The sequence below is a fragment of the Telopea speciosissima genome, chromosome 4 (genome assembly GCF_018873765.1).
Source record: "Telopea speciosissima isolate NSW1024214 ecotype Mountain lineage chromosome 4, Tspe_v1, whole genome shotgun sequence".
In the NCBI taxonomy this organism is placed as follows: domain Eukaryota; kingdom Viridiplantae; phylum Streptophyta; class Magnoliopsida; order Proteales; family Proteaceae; genus Telopea; species Telopea speciosissima.
Genome location: NC_057919.1, coordinates 681,500 through 706,505, shown reverse-complemented (window position 1 = coordinate 706,505; position 25,006 = coordinate 681,500). Strand labels below are relative to the sequence as shown.

At 39.4% G+C, this 25,006-nt stretch overlaps 1 protein-coding gene across 1 annotated transcript; it reads right to left on the bottom strand.

The window, feature by feature from the left end:
• Positions 1 to 16,369: 16,369 nt before the first annotated feature.
• On the bottom strand, positions 16,370 to 23,046 carry LOC122658598 (probable cellulose synthase A catalytic subunit 3 [UDP-forming]). The gene is made up of 14 exons (XM_043853623.1): positions 22,472 to 23,046; positions 22,141 to 22,336; positions 21,829 to 22,040; positions 21,636 to 21,738; positions 21,310 to 21,484; positions 20,546 to 20,812; positions 20,108 to 20,453; positions 19,851 to 19,988; positions 19,651 to 19,776; positions 19,354 to 19,566; positions 18,956 to 19,238; positions 17,916 to 18,112; positions 17,478 to 17,828; positions 16,370 to 17,381 (listed from the first exon to the last, which is right to left on the bottom strand). The coding sequence occupies exons 1-14, from the start codon at positions 22,550 to 22,552 to the stop codon at positions 16,797 to 16,799; spliced, it is 3,273 nt and encodes a 1,090-aa protein (XP_043709558.1). The 5' UTR covers positions 22,553 to 23,046; the 3' UTR covers positions 16,370 to 16,796.
• Between the last annotated feature and the right edge of the window lie 1,960 nt (positions 23,047 to 25,006).

Here is a 25,006-nt window from a genome sequence, read left to right as displayed (position 1 = left end):
AGAAGCTTGTATATCCTGCAACAATAGAGACAGCGAGAGAAGGAGAAAGCAGATTCTCGTGCCTCTCCCCATCGCTTGACGACTACAGCCTTTGTGCATCCACCTAGCTTTGTTCTTGGATAATGGAATTGTTTTGTTTGTTGGTTGTATAAAAGTTGTTTGACAAAGTGCATTAGTATGAATGCATCACCTATATATTGCCGAAGAATGATGTGTATAATAGTATGATGCACTCACCGTCTCACCAGCTTCAACTTGTCTTAGGTGCATGAGTTGGCAAATTATACAATGCATTTGGAATCGAAGGTTCCTTTTCACCATCCAATGAGCTGACCGTTGCTTCTGTTCCTGGAGTTTCGACCGTAACTTGTATTGGCAAAATTAGATGATTATACTTATCAGACAGATTTTACCCATGCATGAGCATTCTAAAACTAAGAATGCATTTTAACTAAGCATGTATCCAAACAATGTTCCCATTCTCCACTAAGAATGCATTATGCACGTACATTCTCAGAATGGAAATACAAACCAAACACAGCCCTAAACTTCACCAGTATTTCTCTCTCCCCCTTGGTTGGGTTGGTTCTTGCTAGTCATAATCCTAGATAAAATAGGGTTTCATCAGGTTGGCAACTGATTAGCCAAGTCTATATCTCAGGTTATGCTCATTGATTAGTAAATGCCAAGGTTAAAGAGTTTAGCCAACTAACTTTTCTTTTCATCAATTTTGTTGTTCATCTTTTTCAGTCATCAGCCTTTGGTGGAATGGGGAATGATTATGACCATCTCTACTTAAATTCTTTTGTTGTAGAACTTTGTAGAACTCACCCACTTCCATCGCTTCCTTCTTTTCACAACGTACAAAATCTTTGTTTCTTTCTTCTCATTGTTCCACCATTTGTATTGATAATCAAAAACTGCCTCTCTGTCCCTTTCTCTTTTGGTAATTTTGCTAATGTTTCTTAGTGACACTAGAATTAATTTGGTAATGGACTTTCAATTTGCTTTGCAGGTTCAACGTGGGTAATGGTTTTTATGTGATTGTTGCACATACTGATAGCCCATGTTTAAAGTTTAAACCTGATAAGGCATAAAACACTCCACCAATCAGAAGCTGCCACATGGTCGAGCCGAGGTCATTCCAAGAATCGAACCGAGCTCAACGGAAGACTGGGCCGACCCGATCTTCGACAAACCTTACTGCTTGGCCGAGCTCGTCGGACACATCCAAGTCAGCCGAACGCTAAGCCAAACTCGTACGGGTCCAAAGAGGCCGACCTAGTAGGCCGAGCTCTTCGGTCGATCTCTAGCCGCACGGCACGGCAGACCAGTACCTACCCAAAGATCCCCCATCGCGGCTGAGCAGCACGCCCGCCGACCCCACGGTCCGAGCCTACGCAGGTTGATCTCGATTGGAGCACCATAGCGCGGCCAAGCTCACACAACTAATGATGACTCTCAGGTCATACAGACCGAGCTCTCCACGAAGACTACCATAACGCCCCACAGGAGATCACGACGCCACATCAGCACCACCCGAAAATCACTGGATAAGAATCAAGTCACGATCTCATCACGATATCGAATCATACTCCCATTAGGACTCTTACCTTAACAAGAGTCTGACCCCGAAAGAAACTCTCCACTCCACTCCGCTCCGCGGGGAGGAGCCTTACCAAACAAGGACTCTTACCATACTAGGATTCCTCCAACCGCCTCATCTCCCTCAATAAATACTCAGGTATGGAGCTTTATTGCTCATCTCACTTTTTACTAGCTGTTACACTGTTGCACTGGAGATCTAACTTTAGCATCGGGGAGTCCTAGGCCGGAGCCACACCGGCTCTCTTGTGCTCATCACTTGGTCTTTGCAGGCTCATCCATGGGCGAACCAAGCATTGGAGGTTTCCACACGCAACAAAACCCCAGTCTACTTCAACAAAATCTGGATACCTTATGGTCACTGTACAAACTTATGGAGGTTTGTTTATGGCACACATGGTTTGATAGGGATTTAAGTGTTGCAATCAAATAAATTATGTAATTTCATATACGACAAGACAATGATAGTTCATATAGTATTTTCAATTTACTAGAAAACCCTTTGAACCAATAAGAAAAGGGTGTGTTAGGTTATAAATAGAATTTGTAACTGGATTATCAGACTTCTTTGTCTTCAAACATAATGTGTTTTTACTTGGATAAGGGGCATATAATGTAATTTCACACTTAACTTTTTATTATCGTTTTTCTTCGTTTCTGAATCCATCGCGAACCTGAAACACCTCTAACTTCACTGCAAGGAAACCTGAAAGTATGAAGTTCTAGGAAGGATGGGAAAGGAGGAAGAGAGAGAGATCTGCGACGATCTAAAGGTGAAGCAGCCCATCTATCCTAACAGGCAGTTGGCCAACTTTCTTAATTCTCTATTCACCGCAGGTAATTCGGGGAATGCAAAGATCTCTTCTTCTTCAGTTGGAGGTGGCAACTGGTGAGGATGAGAAGAAATCAAAATCGTCTAGGTATCAACATCCTCTTCTCCATCCTCATTCTCAAGGTCCAATATATTTGGGCAAAACCCCATCTATCAACAGGGAACTTAAGCAATGGCATGAAAATGTTCATACGGTTCTACTCCAGCCTGTTAGTATAATTGTCAATGGGGATTGTCGACCCTATGGATATAAATGCCTCTAAATTGATCCGATTGCTGCAACAGCCGTTTGGAAGATCTTAGATGTTCTTGTTGGGTATATTCTATAAACCTAAAATATATCCTAATATAAGTCTACTTGAATAAGGAATCAGGGTATGGTGGGCCCCACTGGATAGAACCCATCTAACCTAAAAATCCTAGTCATTCCTATAATTGCTAGCTAGAGGCAGCAACCTGCATTATTCCAAACTTGATATGCAGGGTGTATTACTTTAAGTAACCTTGGGTTTAAACCCTAAACCTTAACAATCTTAAAGCAATATTTATTTTTTCTTCTGAGAGATCGGCTTCGGTGTTCGTCTCAATCGTGCAAAACCTTTTCGGAATTTTGGAATCAAGTTTTTGGCTTGTTGATCGTACATCGTGGTTCTGGTTTTTTGTGATCGGCTTTGGTGATTTTTCATTCAAGGTTATGGATCTTAAAGAGATCGGTTTTGGCATCACGGTTCTCCTTAACGCATTGATTGCAATTGGCTTTGGAAAACCAAAAACAAGTTTTGAAGAATTGAATAGACGCATTGATTACTTTGTTTTTTTTTTTGTTAATATTAAAAAAAAAAAAAAAAGAAGAAGAAAACAAAAGAGGGCCATCATACCTTGTCAGAGAGCTTTAAAAGAGGTTTGTTTTGATTGTTTAAAAAAAAAAGAAAAAAAATAGGCAAAAGGGAAATCGACTTTTTGTCCATATTCTCCGCTGCTCATCTTATCAGGTGCGATTGTTTTGCTTCAAATATTTTTTTTAAAAGAAAAATAATTAGCAATCTTGAGATGAAGAAACATGCCGTTCCGATTGAGATGATCAAACTGGAAACCTTCAGTAGATCTAAGTTCAGTGCATGGAAACGGAAGACTCAGTTTGGTTTAAAATATTTGAATGTGTTCTATACCGTAACGAGTACTTTCAATGACTGCATGGATATTGAGAAATCTCAATGGATTAGTGATGAAGATTTTTGCAAAGATTATTTGCTGAACTGATTGTCAGATAAGCTTGCAGAAACCTACAGTAAATATGAAACTGCAAAGGAGATCTGGGATACTTTAGACGCCCAATTTAAGAATTAGGAGGAACTATCCAAAACTCACCTAGTGGATAAGTTTATGGACTTCAAATTTCAGGAAGACAAGGCAATCCTCCCTCAAGTAACTGATCTTGAGAATTTATAGTCTAAATTAAACCTAGAAAAATACATGTTTGTGATGCATTCTTAATCGGTGCAATTATTTTTAAATTACCTTCGACTTGGCACTCTTGTAAAACTGAAATGTATAGAAAGAAAGTGCAAGTGAGGCTGGATGATATCAAGCGATTCATTAGAATCGAAGATGAGAACAAAGCTAGGAATAACTTGGAGATGGTTAAACAACAACAGTCAGCTGCTAATATGGTTACACATCCTAAGAAATTTCCTAAGAAATCCAAGCCACCTAAGAGTGAACCACAATAGTTGGAGGCCAAAAAGACTACTTTCAAAAAGGACAAACGCCACAATTGTGATAAGTGGGGTCACTATACATCTGAGCGTAGACTCTCAAAAAAGGGGGTCTCTGACACACCAAAGAAAGAAGCCCACATGATGGTGGACAAGACTGAGCCTATAAATTTTGTTGCCATGGTTGGAAAGAGTGATGCCAGATCTTCTTCAGAATGGTGGTTGGATTCTTGAGCAATCTATCATGTGTGCAACAATAGGAACTTGTTGATTGAGAAAGCTAAAGTAGTAGAGACGATTATAATGGTCAATGGAGCATCAATGGAGGTGACTCTGAAAGGAACTGCAAATCTGGTCTTGTCTTCAGGTAAGACTTTAATTTTGAAAGATGTTAAAGTAGTTCTTGATTTTGGAAAGAATTTAATTTCACTTAACCTATTATGTGATGATGGCATGTGTGTTTCTTTTCATGGTGGTAGAGTAACTTTGTCTGTTAACTCTCATTATTTTGGTTGTGCTTATTTAGTTAATGGTTGTATAGATTAAGTTTAGCAAATGAGATAATTAATCAAATTAATCAAGTTCTAATTTGCTTGATCCTAAATTATTACATTGCAGATTAGAATATGTGAATTATAAGAAATTGCTCAAACTAGCTAAAACACATAATTTACCATTAGATACTTCGATTAAATTTGATAGATGTGAAGTGTGTGCTCAAATTAAAATTACTAGAAAACCTTTCCGTTCAGATTCTAGGAGTACCCAACTTCTTGAATTAATACATTCTGACCTATGTGATTTTAAAAAATTCACTACTAGAGGTTGTCCGAAGTATTTAATTACTTTTATAGACGATTTTTTAAGGTATTGTCATATTTATTTGTTAAAATCGAAAGATAAAGTTTTGGAAAAATTTAAAATTTTCAAGAATCGAGTAGAAAATCAGTTGAACTTAAAGATTAAAATATTTAGAAGTGATAGAGGAAGAGGATATACATTGTCAAAGTTCAAGGAATTTTGTGCCTCTGAGGGCAAAATACTTGAAACTACTGCTCCTTACTCGCCTCAATCAAACGGCATAGCTGAACGTAAGAACAGAACGTTGATAGAAATGTTCAACTCCATGTTATTGACAGCTGGCATGCCTGTTTGTTATTGAGGAGAAACAGTGTTGACTGTGAATCACATTTTAAATAGCTTACCACACTTTAAGTTGACTTCTACTCATGAAATTTGGCATAATTATCCCTGTAGATTTGACACTCTTAAAACTTAGGGCTGTATAGCTTATGTAAGAATACAAGACCCTAAAAGACCCAAAGTGGGAACTAGAACCAACACTATGTGTATCTAGGATGTGCAGAAGACAGTGCTGCAGACCTTTTTTGGATCTCCAAACCAATGTGGTGATAGAATCTAGGGATACTATGTTTTTTTAAGATAAATTTCTTAAAGACAAATCTGAACCAATTGTTTCTGACACTCTTCCCACAATGCTCCCTGAATCAGAGTCTATACGTGTTTCTACTAGGGATCGAGTACCCAAGAATTTTGGTGAGGGCTTTATGACTTACCATTTAAAAGCTGATCCATCCAACTTTAAGGAAGCGATGAGATCGAGGGACTCACTATTATGGAAAGAAGCCATCGATGAATAAATGAGCTCTTTAATGCATAAGAAGACCTATCAGCTTATTGATTTGCCTAAAGGGGCTAAAACGATAGGCTATAAATGGATTTTGAAAAAGAAACTTAATACTGACGGATCTTGTAAGTACCGTGGTCCTCGGGACGAGGGTTCCTCAGCCTTATGGGCTACATGGGTTAGATATATATATATGGATGGATAATAGATAATATTGTCAATGTATAATATTGATAAATGGGGGATTAGGATCATGCATTAAAATATGCTAATATAATGTGAAGTTGCCACCTAGGGTTAGGGCCTAGGGAGTAGGACCCATTAAGTGTAGTCCTATCTGTTGTGAACGAAATCGGACTATATGACTCCATATGGTCTGACCAAAGGTTCGGGTAAAGGGTCAGGTTACGAGTGTGGGAAGGTGTTAGGCACCCACCTCGCCCGGCCAAAGCCAGTCTCTCTGTATTAGATGTTCCATAAAGATGAATGTTCTCTCTCTTTTATTACGGCAATGGGGGATATTATGAACTACATTCAGATGCTATGAATTGAACTAAAACATAATAAACTACATCACATATATGAGAAATACGGACTAAAATGATGAAATACGAAAGGACTACAGTGAATCAACAAGAATGTAGTAATTATACCTGTATGGTTGTATTCCCCTAGCTCAGGGGAGATAGACGAATGGACTGACGCCGATTCTTTCTGGGCAGAGTGACGGCTCTTGCAAATGATTTGGAGAGGAAAAAACAGACAAAATAATGTCTGAAATAAAGGGATTTTGATGGTTATCCGTGCACTGACGGGATAACAACGCCTAAGAGCAGGAGTGCTCTATGCTCAAAGGGATAATTGAAGGATCTATCCACAACCAATAAAATTTCACTCACTCATACTCTCATAAGAGAAAGGAGAGAAAAGAGGGTAAAAAAAATGAGACAAAGAGGGTGAAAATCACTTGGGGAGGGTCTCTCTACTCAAAATTCCTTAGAAAATGAGGGAGGGGGACCCTCCTATTTATAGGGAGGGATCCCCTCTCTCTCCTGGCCAGATAAGTCCTCCACGGCGCCATGGGAGACTTTTTGACGGCGTCGTGTGTGACGTCAGCGCCGTGTGGTAATCCAGTACACATCCTCACGATACCATGGGAAGGGGTCTACGGCGCCGTGGGGGCGCAGTACCATTTTTTCTTGTTTTTTGGCCTAAAATGGGTCATTTTGTGCTCAACATACGACGCCGTGGGAAGGAGTCCACGGCGCCGTGGGGGTGCAGTGCCATTTTTTCTTGTTTTTTGGCCTAAAATGGATCATTTTGTGCTCAACATGGTTCTTGGTCTTATGGGTCAGGTATCTTGGATCTAGAAAGAGGGAGAGTGTGTCGTCCATCGTCCATGTCCCATTGTTATCATCGCCAATTAGGGGGTAACAAAAATCAGTGTCTACAGATCTATAACCTGGTATAAAGCACGTTTAGTAGCTAAAGGCTATATTCAAATTAGTAGGATAGATTATTTTAATATCTACTCACCAGTCTATCACTTGGCTACGATAATGATTTTTCTTGCTTTTGTATCTATTGAACACTATATTGTGCATCAAATGGATGTGAAAACGATCTTCCTTAATGGAGACTTAATGGAAGAAATCTACATGAACCAACCTGAAGGATTTTTTCATGGAAGGTTTTGAAAAAAGAGTTTGTAAGTTGAAAAAATCTCTATATGGTCCTAAACAAGCACCTAAATTGTGGCATGGAAAGTATGACAAAACAGTAAAGAGCTTTGGTTTTCATACCAGTAACTCGGATAAATGCCTTTATTTTCAATTTGTGTCAAATAAGGTTACTATTTGCTTGTATGTAGACGACATGTCGATTCTTAGTTCTGATCATTCTGTAGTGAGTTACATTAAAGCAACCTTGTCCAAAGAATTTGACATGAAAAATCTTAGGGACCATTTGACAACGTTTTGTTTCTATTGTTTCTTTGCCAGTAATGTTCCCAGCACACAAATGGAACAGAAAAACCGTTTGATAAATCCGTTTTGTTTCAAGTGTTTTTTATAACAAAAATCAAAATTTATAACAATTTATGCCTAAAATAATGTTTTTGACATAACAACTATTTGTTGTTTTTACTGTTTTGTGGCTTTTAACAAAAACTGTTACCCGATAAATTTTAAGCAATACGCGAAGTTCGTTCATCTCTCGCTCAACTCTCTCTTGCTTCAAAATTTCCAAATGCAAAACCTGCAACTCTCACCGCTGTTATCCCAATCAAAGCTCACCGCAGCTCTCCCAACTAGAGCTAACCACTGCTGTCCCTCCATCGTCCAGGTACTCTGTAACCTCTACAACCCTCTCTTCTCTGCATCACACTCTTCTCTACAACTCCTCTCTCTCTCTCTCTCTCTCTCTCTCTCTCTCTCTCTCTCTCTCTCTCTCTCTCTAGTTTGATATTCTTCAACGGAAGCCTGCCTGCTGTTGATTTTGGCCGCCCTTATTGGGTTCAACGATGAGAGAAATGCTCCAACTTTGTAGATTTGGAGCATTTTCCCCTTCGTTCTTCTCTAATCAATAACCCTAAATTTTGCAAATCTCTAATTTCTTCTCTGTTTTATGATTTGGCAGTTTGAGTAGGCACAAAAAGATTGTCTGATTGCTTCAAACCCTCTCTAATCCCTCCGATAATCTCTCTACGGCATGAACCCCACATTCCTCGCTTTGTCCCTATGCGACAACATAACGTACGGGGAAGAGAAGGGAAGAGAAGTAGCAGGCTTTGAGGCTAGAGGGTTGAGTGCAAACTTACTACCTTCATCAATTTACTGTCCTCTCTTGTTCTCATGAGTCTGATTGAAAACTCCAGCAAGCTCTCAAGATCATCGTCTTCTACAGTGCTGCGGTGTAGAACAAGCTTTGAGTGCACCACACCTGCTTACACTCTCTCATCCAGGTACCCTCTCTCTCTCTCTATCTCACTCTCTATCTCTCTATCTCTCTGATCCGGTCTATTCTTCTTCAATGGAAGACCATATTTGTGACTTTCTGATTCTCTATCTCTCTCTGTGAAGCTTGGACCTTTGAAGCTACATTTGAGCATTTAGTAGTTCAAATTGTCTGCTCTAATCAGGTATGGCTCTCTCTTTATTTCGAGTTGATTTTAATCTAATTTCAATAAGCGGTTCAAATTGTCTGCTTCTGAAATTTGCAAGGAGAGAGAGATGTGCCCTTCCCCATTTACATCCTTGTTTCCTTTTGGGTACAGACACAGTCTCCTGCAATATGCACGAATTATGTGTTTATAATAGTTTGAGATATAGAAAATGTGATAAGCAATAAGTTTAATAAGGTGAATCAATATTGGTGTACCATTTGCATCCACTAGCTTGGAAATTGCCAGAATAGTATGTTTCAAGTGAGGAATTTGAGAGCAAAGAAAATGACTTAATCCTAAGTTGGAAGTGACTTGGGTTATTACAGCTTACAACATTAAAATGATTATTCTAATGATCAATAATTAAAGGATGGTGGATTGATGTGAATCTTTCTATCTTTCTTTACTATCTTCCAAGCAGCATGTGTAAGTACTAATTTTCAGTCAAGCTGAAGCATATATAGCACAGGCTTCAATGGTTAGCTAGGCTTATTATTAATTTAATTTCGATGTTGGTGTTGCTTTCTTCTCAGTCTCTTCCCTTTTTAACCCTACCACTATAACCATAACCATGAGAAGTCTATATAGTTTTTATTTATTTATTTATTTATTTATTATGTTTAGTCTTTCCTTCATACAATTGTTGTACAGCTTTAGCAGATGGGTTCAATAGTGAATGGGTATTAAATCTCTCATCTTGTTAATGGATCTCAATTTGCTCTAAAGATGACAAGGCATGCTGTTTGGATCAAAACCTCTGAACAAATCCTTAAATGAGTGGAGAAAGCTAGTGGTGTCTCTTTTCATTAAAGTTAGGAAGATGACCCTGTGTCATAACCTATTCATACAAAAATAGATAGTATCAGTGATCTTGTGGCCCTGGACTGGATTGGAACATAGCATGCTCAAGTGTCACTCATGCTAAAAACCTGAGAAACATCCCATTAGTAGTAATCCCTTGCCTTGCTAGATTACCATGAGTCCTAGTTTACTACGATTATTTCGTCAAAAGAAATACTTTATTTTTGGTACAGATTCTGAATTTATTAGGTAACTTGTTGCTATTATGATCTTTCATTATTAAGGGAAGAAGAACCAAGTGAAAGACCATGGTTTTTAGTCTAGAAGTGAGTATATAGGTGTTGGTGATTGCAGGGTTTCAAGTGTTAGATGGTGAAGGCCAAGTGAGGAAAAGAGAGACAATGTGAGAGATAGAGACAGAGAGAGTGAAGTGGGGTGAGAGGGGTGGCCGGCTGGCCTGGTAACCTGTGCATTTGTGTGTGGTCCTAATGGGGGCTGCATTTGTACAGCTTTTGGATTTTGATGGTGTTATGTGTTATTATAGCTTTGACCGTAATGAAAACATTTTGTTGTTTCTGATATATCGTTGTTGTTGTTGCTGCTGCCTCCTGCATGAGGCGCAATGTGCATGCTGCAATTGCTAGACATCTACTTGAGGCACTTTTGATATATGTGTGTGTATATATATATATCAGATAGGCTTGGTTAACCGTATACTTGCCATATCAATGCTTATGTAACATACAGAATTGTGAAATGAGACTATTTAATCAAATGATTGGAAAGCTTCAAAGGAACTTCTGTAAACCAGGAAGGATCATGAACAAAACAATGGAAAAGGTGGCCTTGGTATAAGAAATATCCAGAGAAAGAATGAAGCAGTATTGGCAGGTGGGTGGGCCTCTAGGTCAGCTGATAGTCACCATCCTTGCATGTCTCCTTGGAATAGCAATGCAAGAGTGCTTCCAAAAGTGTACCTTTGTGAGATTGATGTGAAACGAGGAGACAGTTTTAAGAAGTCAGCTTGAGAGATTGTAGCTTAGGGTCCTCTTTTTTTTTTTTTTTTGATAAATTGTGGCATAGGGTGACTACATCTTGTTGTGGCATTGGATAAGCAGGGCTCAAATTGTGCCATTAGTCACCCTTACATGTCCCTGGAGAAGCATCAGCAGACAGCTTCCAAAAGTGAACAGAAGATATTTTATCTGGGTAGGGAAGACAATATTAAGATGTGGGAGGACTTTTGGTGGGTGCATGCTACTCTTCACAATAGATACCTTCACCTATTCAACTCTTTATCTTTGGTTGTGGAAAGATTGGAAAAAGGTGGAAATAGAGGGAATTGCAGATTTTCTTGGCTAGTCGCAAGATGTAGTTACTCACTGTGTCAGATGGATAGAAGGATTTGGGTTGTCCCCTGCAAGAGACTTTTCCTTACGCACCATTTGGTTCATTAAAAAATCTGAAAAGTAAAGTCCAACAAAATGGAATATCCACTTTCTAACCTGAGAGGATAAAGGATCCCAATTACTAAATGAAGAGAGTGGGGAAGCTGTAATTGGTTTCCCTAATTTAAAGAATTTATTGTTGGAAAGAAACTATTAGAAGAACCATCAGCATCTGTAGTCTCAATTTGTTTTGTATTTATCCACAATTCAGGGAATGAACATGGTATGGTTCCCTCCATGTATCCTCAAAACACACATACCCTGGTCATTTTCAGCCTTTCCCTAGTCATTTTTGCACCTCCAGCATTCCAAATTAACCTTTATAGCTCCCAAGTGCTGTATTTGTTGGTTTGTGGCATGGTCTCATGGTTACTTGTAAATTTCAAACTTTACTTATTGGGTATTTAGCTAATTGGTAGAGCACTTGGAACATGAGGATGTCTCAAGTATGTTCCAAGGGGATGGTGGTTTGAATCCATCAAGACCCTTTTTTCAATATTTTTTTTAAAATTTTTTTATTAAAAATAATTGTTAATGTCCTACCATCCAAGACTTTATATGTATTTTAGTAGAAATGACAATTTTGTAATTTATATTAATCAATACAAAACTGTTAAAAAACAGGTTATATCAAACACATTTCAGTATTAATAGTGTTCTGGATACGTTTTTGGAACAGGTTTATCAAACACCTTTCAGGAAGCTAGTAACGTTATTCTAGTAACAATAACACCAAAATACATTTTTAGTCAGAAACGGCACAGAAACACTAGTAACGTTGTCAAATGGTGCTTTAGTGTAGTAGACACCATTCTTGGTATGAAAGTAAGTTTTAATAAGCAGGGGACCACTCTTAGCCAAACTTATTATATTGAGAAACTACTTTTTAAATGGGGATACAGTGACTGCAAACCGATTGAGACACCTTATGACTATAACCAATGACTGAAACCTAATACAAGTGAAATTGTGAATCAGTTGGATTTTTCTAAACTGATTGGTAGTCTCATGTATGCAATGAGTTGTACTAGACTAGACATAAGCTTTACGGTAGGCATGTTGAGTCGATTCACTAGTAATCCTGGTAAAGAGCATTGGGATGCTCTGACGAGGCTCATGAGATACCTTAAAGGTACTCTAAGGTATGCCCTACACTATACTGGACATCCTCTAAGTTTGGAAAGATATTCTGAAGCATCGTGGTGCTCAGATTTGGGAGATAGTAAATCTACCAGTGGATATGTCTTTACACTAGGTAGAACAGCTGTTGTATGGAAATTCAACAGACAAACTTGTATTGCTCTGTCATCTATGGAATTGGAACTTGTTGCTCTAGCTTCTGCAGGAGATGATGCAGAGTGGATCAAAGATCTAATTATGGATATTCCATTGAGAAGTTTGAAGTTAAACTCTCTATCTATTTTCTGTGATAATCAAGTTACAAAAACGATACTAAACAACCCAATCTTTAATGGAAAGAGGAGGCATATCAGGCTAAAACAGGCCATGCTGAATTATTTAACAGAACATGGAATCATCACTTTGATCGATGTGCGATCGAAGGATAATATGGCAGATGCTCTTACAAAGGGACTAAACAAAGATCGAACATTAAAAACTGCGGGGAAAATGGGATTAAAGACCTTTTAGGCAGGTCTTAATCTAATCCTATGTTATTTTGAATTATTCGTTCTGTTTATTTGATTCAATATTTCATTTGAACAATGTTTATCTATTCTAGGTGTTGACTATATGTAGAACATAAGAGAAGATTGTTTGGTATATTCTATAACCCTAAAATGTGTCCTAATACAAGTCTACTTGAATAAGGAATCAAGGTGTGATGGGCCCCACTAGATAGAACCCATCTAACCTAAAAACCCTAGTCATTCCTATAAATACTAGGTGGAGGCAGCAACCTGCATTATTCCAAACTTGATATGCAGGGTGTACTGCCTTAAGCAACCTTGTGCTTAAACCCTACCCTATTAGTTCTGTAGCTCAACGAAGAGCTCAATATGTTTATTCATAGTCCAAAAAGCGAAAAAAACCCACATCAATCCATCGCAAGATCATAAATAATGTGATATTTGCTGAGAAGGTATCCTTGAGAGAACTTTTAAAGCACATTCCCCAAATGATGATGAGCAAGATCTTAACCTTTTATCAACTCTAAACATGCCCAGTTGCTGTTATGCGAGACCAAAAACCTAGAATGGATGAAAAATTAAGTCAATTTAGACTACCTGTAGGTTATACGAAGCAAATCTACTTATATCTTGACGTGATATCCATCCACGGATCTCCCGAATCAAAAGAAAATCCATTCAGGACAACATAATAAAGCATTAATTCCACAATCCGGAAAGAAATTGAAATCATTGCTCACACTCTAAAACCCAACATAGATCCTCCCACCCTCCTCCATAGATTTCACCATACTTCATCGGTCAGATTGATAATTGTTGAGACCTACCACAAAAGATTCAATTCCAACGCCAACGACGACGAAGACAGTGGTGGAGGCTCACCTGGGTACAAATTGGAAAGGTGCACATGGCAGTTGTATTGGGGTGGGCACAAGAAACCGTAAGGGGAGGAGAGAGGGAGAGGGACCCCAAGATGGCAAGGGAGGAAAGAGGGACAGGTAGGGAAGTCGGAGATGGAGAAGAAAGGGAGAATGAGGGGGGAAAGAGAAAGGGGTGAAATTACAAAAAGCATCTTAACTGGAAGGGAAAATTGCATCCCCTCCCTTGTACTTTACCTTAATTATACGTTCCTCCCTTTGATTTTCCCACCTTACATTTTGATCCCTTATGGCTGACTGTGTTAGGGAGTTGTTAGTTAATGGTTTAAAAAGACAATACTACCCTTGTTCTAAAACACCACAAATAAAATTACGATGACAACCTTTTCATCATCTTCAACCTAAAATACCCATTTCTTTCCTCCTCCACCGTTACCACTTCCGCCGCCGCCGCCTCCTCCACTACCACTGCCACCGCCGCCTCCTCGTTTATTTTTCTGTTGTAAGTTCGAGTATGTGATAATGCCGTCATCCGTAGCTTCCCTGAGATTGTTAATCTCTGGTCAGAATAAGGTTGAAAGTTAAGGGTATCTTGCTCGTTTCTTCCTCTGTTTGCAAATCTAAAAAACATGGTTTCTTTGGTTTCTCGCACGGGAAGAAATTTGCAGCGGTACAGAGAAGATTGTCGTATAGTTGTTGGGTATGGATTGTTTCTTCAATTGTTACTCTTTGAGGATCTAATTTTTCTTTGCGAACTGTTTAAAGGGGAGAAATATTGAAATGAGTTTGGCTGAAATTGGTCAAATGCCTTCCATAAACCACAATCTGAGCATTATCAACGCTTCCCAATGCATTTAATTGACACCTACATGCATAGAAATTCTGACCTAGGACCAACAAATTTTCCAGATATCAAACCAAATGGAGAGGGTGGATTAAATCTTGTAGCCAAAAAATACAAGGAAAGATGTGGAGTTTAACTTCCGTAAATGGATGGACGAAACAAAATTTAGAAGAAAATTAAAACGTAAAAGAAATGTGAACGTTCTGGTAGTGTTTGACAATCTTCTTGCTTACCTCCTCTACATTTTTGAGGTTCATTCGTGTTCTTCAGAGAGCCATTTTCATACAGAGATAACACAATTAGTAGGTGTGGGGAACGAAATAGAAGGTAATGTAGTCTCAATTTTATATAGTCTATATCTGCCTCCGATTTATGCTTAATGCTTTGCAGTTCAGATCATTCAAAAACCCTAAAAATTGGAGATTTGCAGAAAACGAAGATTCATTTCCTGGAACGAGGAAGCGTTATGTCCCAATGAGCTCCATGTGTAATCAGCTCATCTGAGATTGTGAGGAGCACTGGGGAGGAGTCTAACATCTTGGAAGATTGGAAAATGAAACTAGACTTCTTGGAGAAGAAGAGAATAGACTAAGTTCATGTGAATGCCTCACAGCATCAACTCACGCCTTTTTCTTCTAAAAGGCTCAATTGGTACAAAATTCAAGGTGAAGGCGTTCAAAGTTCTCATCTCACAGAATCCATGGCAAGAAATTCAAATCTCAAAACCCAAATTTCATGTTAATCTGAAAGACACCATAAATGTTGTATCAAACAGGGTGTCCTTCATGACCAATGCCATTCGTGTGACGCACTTTTATCTTTTGGTAGAATGGGATTGGATCTGATTTGATCCAAAGTTGTGTGTTTCTAAGCAAGGAGCAGGGTTGGGGCGGAGTTGCAGGAAAGGGTTGAAGGAGGAAGAAGGAGGAGGAGGGTAAAAGGGTCTATTTACATGGATCCAGGGTTAGTTTGGGAATTAAATCAATAGGGCAAAAGGGTCATCTCACAAGGATACAGGGTTAGTTTGGAAATTATAAAAAATCTTACTAGGCCACGTCAACACTTAACAAACAGATGCTAACAGTAGCCAGTAAGGGAGGTCTTAATAAGTTTTTGAAAATTATAGGAGAATTGTATATAGTCGGGCAAAATCAAGGGGAGGAACCTAATTTTCCCTAACTTTAAATGTTGGTAAATGTAGGAAGGGTAAATAAATTCAGTTACACTGATTGGTTACAAATAACTTTACCCATTAAAAAAAAATTACAACTTCTCAGATCACCACTATAAATACAACAAATTTTTTGTTTTTTGGTAGAAGAGTACAAGAAGTTTCTTTCAATAAAAAATTACATCATGAGGGGGCACTACAAACACTGCAAATTCCGAACCCTTCCCCAAAAATTATTATCCAGTTGTAAGTTGCAACCAAAAGATAGACAATAATAATTTAACCTGACAAGGGTATTTTAGGTAATTTAACAAGTAATTCCATATATGGCCTTTCCAACAGTACGAAAATACACCATGAAACAAGTATTCTTCGTTATTTTCAACACAAATGAAGTATCTTATTATTACAGTACAAACCATAAAGTCCCCGCCCTCCTTTCCCTATCTTATGAATTATTCCACGTGATTGATGACCAACCCCATAGAATCATTTCTACAGACTCCTACCTCGTTTTTCTTCAGCCTCGTAAAGCAGCAACACCCAACAGACAGATCGGGTATGACGGTGGAGAATTAGCCCTTGCTGATAACTGCTACACCGAACTTTGCTATGTTGTTACAAATTGCAGGCAATTGCCAATTCTTATTGCTAAGGAAAAGAAGAAAACACCATAAAGAGAGCCAGATCAGCCTCAACAACAAAGACTGCATTTTGGCTGAGCCTTCTTCCCTCATCCGCCAACTAATAAAGAATCAAGAACTATAAAACTGCCTAACAATCCATCAGAACAATAAACTTACACACTGCAACAAGCTGAGTTGACTCGGATTCCCTGCGCCCAAAGCAGTGAGTTCCCCCCCCCCCCCCACACACAAGCAAAGAAGAAAATGTCTACACAGCCCATGCATATATCTATCTACAGATTGCTGAATCCTTTTCTTTCTGCCTCGCACAAATTTGTATTCCAAGTAAATCTTGAAGTGCGATAACAGAAATCTTCAGATTAAGCTCCAGAATCTTTAGAAGCCCAAGGAAACTGCTAATTGCAGTCCAGTCCACATTCCTCCAATACCGGGCCATCTGACTTGGCCAGGAATGGATCAATTCTAACCCACAAAAGAGAGAAGATAGAAGCAAGCAGGATAGACCAGACAATAACGATCGTGGGAGTCCTGTTCTGCCGGCCCAAGAGACCTTTGAGGAATGGGTAAAGATGAACAATTACCCAAAAGGCAAAGAAAAGCTTGCCAAAAAGAGGTCCCCAGGACTCATAACCATTGTTTATTGCATTCGAGACACCAGCAACAACCCCAATGAGGTTTATTATCAGCAGAGTGGTTGGAGGAATGAGCAATGTAGTCCACTTGAATGCATATAATTCTGAAAATTGATCATCATCTCCTGCTTTTGAAGTCACAGTGAAGTTCGTATCAATACCAGCTAGTACCTTCAAAAGCCCTTGAAAGACTGCAAAAAGATGTGCAGAAACACCTCCAATCACCCAAAACTGCTCATTCCTCCACCAGTCATCAATACCAACACCACTCCATCTCATTTCCAGGATACTTGTTGCAAAAATACAGATGAAAAGTGACAAGAACCATAAGCTAGCAACATTGCTAAGCTGCAGAAGAAAAAGAGCATAAGCATATTATATAGGGTAGTGAAACGTGGGTTAGGTTTCGTCTCTCACAAAACTATTGCAGAAGGGGGGGAGTACCTCTGGGGTGATGAATTTTCCCGTGAGCAAGCAGACAGCAGGTAGAGTGCAGTAAGCAAGCAATGGAATTGATGTCCAAGGATATATAGTAGCATTTATGTAAGACAGACGCTCTAACCATTTCAGACCACCTCCATACCCATACCAGAGAGGACAATGCCTGCTCAAGAAAATTTCTACAGAACCAAGAGCCCACCGAAGAACCTGGTGCAAACGATCAGAGAGATTGATGGGTGCAGATCCTTTAAAGGCTGGCCTTGCTGGGATACAATATATAGATCTCCATCCATGGCAGTGCATCTTAAAACCCGTTAAGATATCCTCCGTAACTGAACCATAGATCCAACCCACCTGATGACAACAAAAGCTAAAATTCAACCAATTCTAAAATACCAGTATCTATAAAATAATTGCAAAGCAGTTAGCCAGAGAGGTTACCTCTTTACCCCAGTCTGTCTTGTCTTCATAGCCACAGCTGATGACTTGGATGGCCTCTTTTAGAAGAGAGGCAGGGCTAGCATTTTTCAGTGCTCCACCATTCTCAAGCAGGGTGGATGCAACAAACACAGGAGACTGCCCAAACTTCTTTTCCAACTTTTGCTCAGACATTATAGCAGATTTCTCACTCTCAATCCCTGCATCCAAGCTCTTAACCAAATTAAATGGCAATTCACAATCAAACGGAAGAAGCCAGCTACAGCATCAGGAGAAACACAATTATGAACTAATTTCATCAGAGGAGAATAAGAAAGTAAAGAATAGTATATATCAACAAAAACTGAGGTCACAACTCACAAGGACCAGACTCAACAGATAAGCTACATGACAGGGTATTTTCCTAACTAAATCATCAGTTAAGCCATTTGCAGTTTTCATCCTCAAAGTGAAAGAGATATTGCAGATGATGCTAACTCCTAGCATTTCTAATAAGCTGCAAATATCTCCAAAGGCCACTACGGTTAGAGAATAGTAACTTGATAACCAAGACTGCATGCATCCCCCTTCAATAATCAACTCAGGCCAATTAAAAGAGTATATATCGGAAGGCTTACAGTAATAGCTTTCAAATAAAGGCTACTAAAGGTTTTTTTTTTTCAGTGGTTTCAGATGGCTTCCAAACAATCTTCAAAATTGTGGACACAACTTGCAAATCATTCCTCTAGTTACCTAATTGAAACCAGCCTAGCTAATCAAACACTGGATCATTTTGAAAGACATCAGCACATCTGATCGTAAATTTGGATGGCTTTTAAACCATTGAATTCATTCAAATGCCAGCCAAACTAAATCAAATTTTGTTAACTCCATGTTTGATTAAGTCTTTGATCCTTGGTTCAAAGGAGGTAACCCTACTCAAAGCATTTGTTCAACTAATTTTTAACCATCAATCTTGCAGAAGATGTTTCAAGAAAAAAGTGAAGATGAAACTGAGCTTCCCAATGATCATAGAGCCTGGAGATGGGGGAGACAAACTATACCTTCAATGCCTTCTTCAATACCCTCCAAAGCAAAGACAGGTGCCCCTGCATCTCCCTTCCTGGATCCTCTCTTTTTCTTGTCGGACTTGGGCTTGGTAGTCTTCTTCTTCCTCCCAGAACAACAGCATCCGAAACAGCACCAACTTGGCCAACAATTGCAGGTTCTAGTCGGTGGCTTCTTCGTCTTTGGAGCATCAAAACCATAGAGCGCCTGCCTTCTAAACACACATCCAGTCCCAACATAAATAGGTCCTTGAATCCCATCCAACCCTTTCATATTGATCTGTCATGGGTGTCTTATCCATTAGTCATATGTGATAACCAATTTAACTAGGAGAATATATCAATATACACTATACTTTGAAAGCAGCTTAAAAGTACATTGAGGGCACACTTACATCAAAGAAAACAATATTCCGGTTAGCATATCGATCATGCCTATCAATACCATCAAACCTTTGTGGGAACTGCACATAGCAAACCTTTTTTCCCAACAATGGGTCCATCATGAAACACATTGCCTCCCTAAGAGCTTTACTGTTGTTGATGTAATGATCACAATCCAAGTTTAACAGATATGGTGCATTTGTGAGCACAGCAGAAACTCTCACCTGTTTAACAAACAAACCAGCTTAAAAGTAAGAGACCATCACACCACCACCAACCTGACTAGATCACATGAGTAACTCACTTACCAAAGCATTCATAGCACCAGCCTTTTTGTGATGATTGAATCCAGGTCTCTTTTCTCTAGAAACATACACTAGGCGAGCCAATTCATTGCCCTCTGTGTCATGTCCCCCACTTTGTCCTAAAAAGACCTAGGGCCGACCACAAGCTATTAGAATCAGATCAAGTTAATGACTAGTAACAAGGAAACTCAAAACTTGTGTACCTGAATCATGCCAGGATGATCACGGACATTATTCCCAGGCCATGGAGTCCCATCCTGCATTGTCCACCCTTCTTCAGGGACCTTTTGAGCCTTGGCAACTAATGCATTTATCCGAACTTTGAACTCCTCATATTCTCTCTGCAAGCCATTTTGAATAAATTACACATGATCCAAAAAACCCATCAATAGTGCATGTGATGGTGAATGGCAAGGAAGAAAAGCTAATTTGAATTCACAGTAACTCCACAACCCCATACCTTCATAGCCCTCCGCTCCTTTACAAATGAAGGCAACACCTTGTCCTTCAGATAATCTATTTTCTGAGCAAAGTACCATTCTGGTGCCCGTGGCTCAATGTTAAACTTCTTGCAAAAAGGAACCCACTTCCTTGCAAACTCAGATGTTTCTGACAAAGCCTCAAATGTCAACATGGCTGCACCATCATCCGAAACATAGCAGGAAACCTTGTCGACAGGGTAGTCAACAGCAAGAATTGACAGAACAGTGTTTGCAGTGACCAAAGGAGGCTCTTTCAAAGGATCCACCGTACTCACAAATATATCAACTGCAGAGAGTTGAGAAGGCTGGCCTTCCTTCTCATACCTGAAGAGACACCAAGAATGCGTCATGGGTATGATACAACAGCCAGGAATGCAGACATAAAAACAAAATACTTCAGTTCGCTGGGCACTAACCTCAAGGACAGTCTGTCTAAATAAGTTTCCCGGTCAATTGGAAGCCATTTTGGAAACTGATCTAAAATCCATGAAATGGCAAACCAGATCTCACAGATTACAGAGACGAGCCACAATGCAAAGGCATCATTCACTGGATGCATGACCCGGTAATGGAAGAAGAACCCAAGAACAACAAGCCGTATTATAATGATCATCCGGTATGGGTTGATTTGGCTCGATGGAATAGGCAATTTTCTTGATAGCGGCTGTCTAGCTTCATCCATTCTGATCAAAGAAAAGTTAAATCATCAAGATTATATTGTAAGTAGTGCAAAAGCCACTTAGCACATCCCCTTGTTTAATCATACAATGAAACAGCAAAAAGTACAAGAGTGGCATAAGTCAGTCAACAAATAACAATAAAAATTAACTAACTACAGTGCCTCCAATTATCATTTAAAATGTACATTAGAAGCAATTATATCAACTTCCATTAAGGATTTTAAAGTGGAAACCTTGCCAGGAAGCACGAACCAAGTTAGCATACCAAACCATTGTACTGCCTGTAGTTCCCAATAGAGTTACAGAAGAAAAAAGTGTCAAAGCAACAATCCAAATGGTTAACATCACAAAACTCACAATAACATGGTCGAGATTGTGTATTCCTCTCAGTAAAAGCTGTTATCATGTTTAAATGTGCATTAAAATGCCCAAAGAATTAACAACACTGGACATAATAGCTCCTTCACTTTGTCAGATAACCACAGAGGTCAAATCCTTACAAGGGTAGATCTGGCCCATCTCCATCGTTGTCCCAATCTTTGCCACCATTTCCATTCTTCATGACCTGTAATTTCTCTTGCTTCTGCTTCCAATTCTCCACCCGCTCCTTCCAAGCAACACTTCCATAACCATAAGCAGCCAGGTCCTTAGACGGATCCATGGATCTGGGTTGCACTGCAGAAGAAAAAATTACTCGATGCGGGTGAATTTCAACCGAATAAGAATGGCATGGGAGCACAGAGGGTAAAGCACCCAAAAATGCAAGATGAAACACTGAAAACAAAAAACAATAACAATAATTAGTTAATAGCACAAATCCATGTACCTGGAAAGCTAGGATCTGAAAAAGGAAGGGGATGAATCCTTTTCCCTCCACCGCCCACAAAAGAAGGGACCAAAGCATGCTGCTCGGGAGGGATATCGTCGACCTAGAGCAACACGTATTAGTTTTCTACAAGAATTTCTTCTAACCATAACACCAAAAAGGGACAAAATTCTGCAAAGGTGTTGAGAGTTACCATCTGGCCATTAGTAAGCAGAGGAACTTGAGGCATTGTATGAATCACTTGAGGCATGTCCGCATCCCCGGCTCGACCATAGCTCATGTGACCTTGAAGCATGGCCTCTGCAAGATACTGCATATCCTGTTTATCCCTCCCCGCAAAATTGAATTCATTCTCAAGGTCATCGATACCATCTTCTTCGTCATCACCAGCAACTCTAGCACATCCTGTAAAATTCCAATAACGATTGGGCCTATGAAGATTAAATAAAAAATGCACGAACAAAGCATAGATGGGTTAGAGATCTTGAAAAGACGGAGAACTTACCCTTGAGACGTTTGAACCTGGTCTTGCACTGTGGGCAGACCTGGCTTCCTTCACTCCGCTCATATTCGTAGCAAGTCTTGCAAATCGGAAAAGCACATTCGTTGCAGGCAACGAAAAGCTCCCCATCAACAGTGAGCCCAACATCATCTCCACAAATCTGGCAGATTTGACCGCTAAGCTGCTGCAACGGCTTTGGCTGCGACAAAAACAAAAACGGGAAAGATAAAACTTACAAATTCTCAGAAACAAAACAGAGAAACCGCAATGCGGGCAACTCCGGACGACGAAAATCATGTCCTTTCTTCGTACAAGGGCAAATCATCAGACTTACACCGGATTCTCCTTCACGACGGATGACAACCAACTCATTCCTGTTGTGGGAACCAGCAACTAAACCAGCACTGGCTTCCATAGCTCAGAGGTACAGGGAAACAATACAGAGAAAAGGAAGCCGGTTGTGCTCCAGATCTGTCAAATTCGTTGAGAATACCTGCCAAATATCCGATCCTTTCTGATACTTTTCCAGAATCTGAGCAAAACCCAGATATTAGAAGGCACAGGCATGAGATCTCGGAGTAATCCTTACTAATTTAGAGTTGCCAGGACAGAAAATGAAGAATGAAAACTGTCCACCTGCATTCTGAGTTCGAAAACCAGTGTGGGATGAGTAAGCCTTTGATCCCTTTTTTCCTTAAGTCCGGAGAACCCAACCCAAACCACCGAAAGCCCGAAGCCCTGTTCGGTCTCTTATTATTCCTTCCTTCTTACCACAGGGCGGATAAAAAATTTCCCCATCCAGTAAAATCTCCAAAGCAGAATACCCATTCTCTTGTCTTAGTTCTCAGCTTAGCAGAGAAAGAAAAGTTAATAAGGGAGGACAGAGAAGAGGCAGGGAGGGGAGCGAGGAGAAGATAAATTATATAGAATTAAAAAAATATATTTTTGAAAAGATTACAGAGAGGGAGACCAGTAGCGTGGAGCAAAATTAAGAACCCTAAGCTGCATCACTGTCACTGGTTAGTAATACTCTTTAGTCTTACTAGCATGACCTTTCTACACCACTCGTTGTCTCGTTCCCACCTTTTTAAGTTTTATCAGCATCCCGCCGACATCACTCCTGGGGTCAAAACAAAACAAGCCCTCCCCGCATCTCTCATTGTCCTCTCTTCCATTCTTAATTTTTCTCATCTGCCAAATATAATTATACATGAAAAGCCTTCAATAACCGAAGTTAATCAAATCCAATAAAATAAAAGCTGTAGTCAGAACTTTAAAACGAAAAAAAAAAAATAACGTTGGCCACGGAGAAGAGTGAGGAGTGATACCTTTAATTTTGGAAAAGAAAAAAATCTCCTCAGATCTTTTCTTTTTTATGGTTAGGAGGAGTCGTTACTGTTCGCAAGCATACAGTCTTCAGACCAACGCTTTAAGGACCAAGTTTGCTTTTATTGCGGTTGGATGCACTATAAGGGCAGTTTAGAACTTCATTCAGAGGAAGCTGTCTGTCGGTGAGGATAAAGTTTCTTCAATTCTTAATATTTTAAAATAATTAGAAAAACGAAGTTTCATTATGATTTATGCATGAATGGGAAAGAAAAAACCGAGAAGACTGGTAGAGAGAGTCGCAAAAGACGAATAAAAAATAACGAAAAGATAAATAGTAACCACTAACCACTGCGGCGAAAATAAAAACAGCGGAAGAGAGATAGAGAGTGGAAAACCGAAGGGGACGCAGAAAAAGAAAAAAATTTAAAGACAACACATGTGGGGTTTCAGCGGTCACATCGTGAAACGGACGGATGCCTCTTCCCCGCTTCCTTTGGGCCCCGCGACCCGCCCTCGTCTTGTCGTCTCTGCTGTCCTCACTGGATTTCCAAATTTCCATCCACTCCCACAAGGGGCCCGGTCTACAACTAATCCTGCAACTTTCTTTTTTGTGGGTGATTTTCTATTGCACTCTTACTACTTGTGCTTGTGGTTGTAGTTTTGTTCCTCTTGCAATTATATTTTTCTACCATCACCGACGGTCCGTTCCCAAGTACGCTACCGTCCAGCAATCTACTTGCTAAATAGGGTCTAATTCATATGTCTTGCTCACCGTTGCAGTTTCCTGCGCCCTCCATCTTTTGCTGGTCTAACATAATTTTTTATTCGTTATAACTTTTTGTCTTCTATCTTCTCCCCTCTTTTCAATGCTTCCGTTCAATTTTGATTACCGTAATAATAAGGACGGAAGTCTTTCCTAATGCAATACCTCTAAACGGCCGTAACCATAGCCCACGTCTATTATTACTTTTTTTCTATCAAAATCTCCCAACTCTGATCACGGATAGACAATCAAAAGATATAAGCATAGAGGTGATCAAAAGACTCCGAGCAAAGAGCATTGAACCCGAATAGCTTCAACTTCGATAGAAGAGGCAGTAAAGCTATAACATACCTTACAGTTGGCAACAATAGAAGACTCAAAGCCACCTTAAAAACAATGTAGACACCTTAGGGTCTCTTTGGTATCATTTTTTATTTTTATTTAAAAAATTTATGAAATACCTCTTGAAAATAGGTTGAAACTCATATCATCCCCTGAAATTTGAAAATACTCAGATCACCCCCTGGTTTAAACCCAAAATACCAAATTAGTCCCTGACGTTAGTGTTATGTTGTTAAGTGATGATATCACCCAGTTAAATAAACTTAAATCCCTAAACTACCCTTGACCAGTGTTGATTTATGTTTTTACCCTTATAACTAAAAACCCCAAATTCTATCTTCTTCGTCACACCACTCTATTCCTCACCTGCAACTTAATCTCACTTTACTGGAGAGAAGAATTTTTTTTTTTTAAGGTGGAACAACACTAGAAAAT

Excerpts from the sequence above, each read along its gene's own strand:
- LOC122658598 (XM_043853623.1), bottom strand. The coding sequence starts at position 22,552 with ATGGAAGCCAGTGCTGGTTTAGTTGCTGGTTCCCACAACAGGAATGAG. Across the intron at positions 19,989-20,107 it reads AGGAGCGGAGGGCTATGAAG|AGAGAATATGAGGAGTTCAA; the intron begins GTATGGGGTTGT and ends AATGGCTTGCAG. Across the intron at positions 19,567-19,650 it reads CTGGTGCTATGAATGCTTTG|GTGAGAGTTTCTGCTGTGCT; the intron begins GTAAGTGAGTTA and ends TTTGTTAAACAG.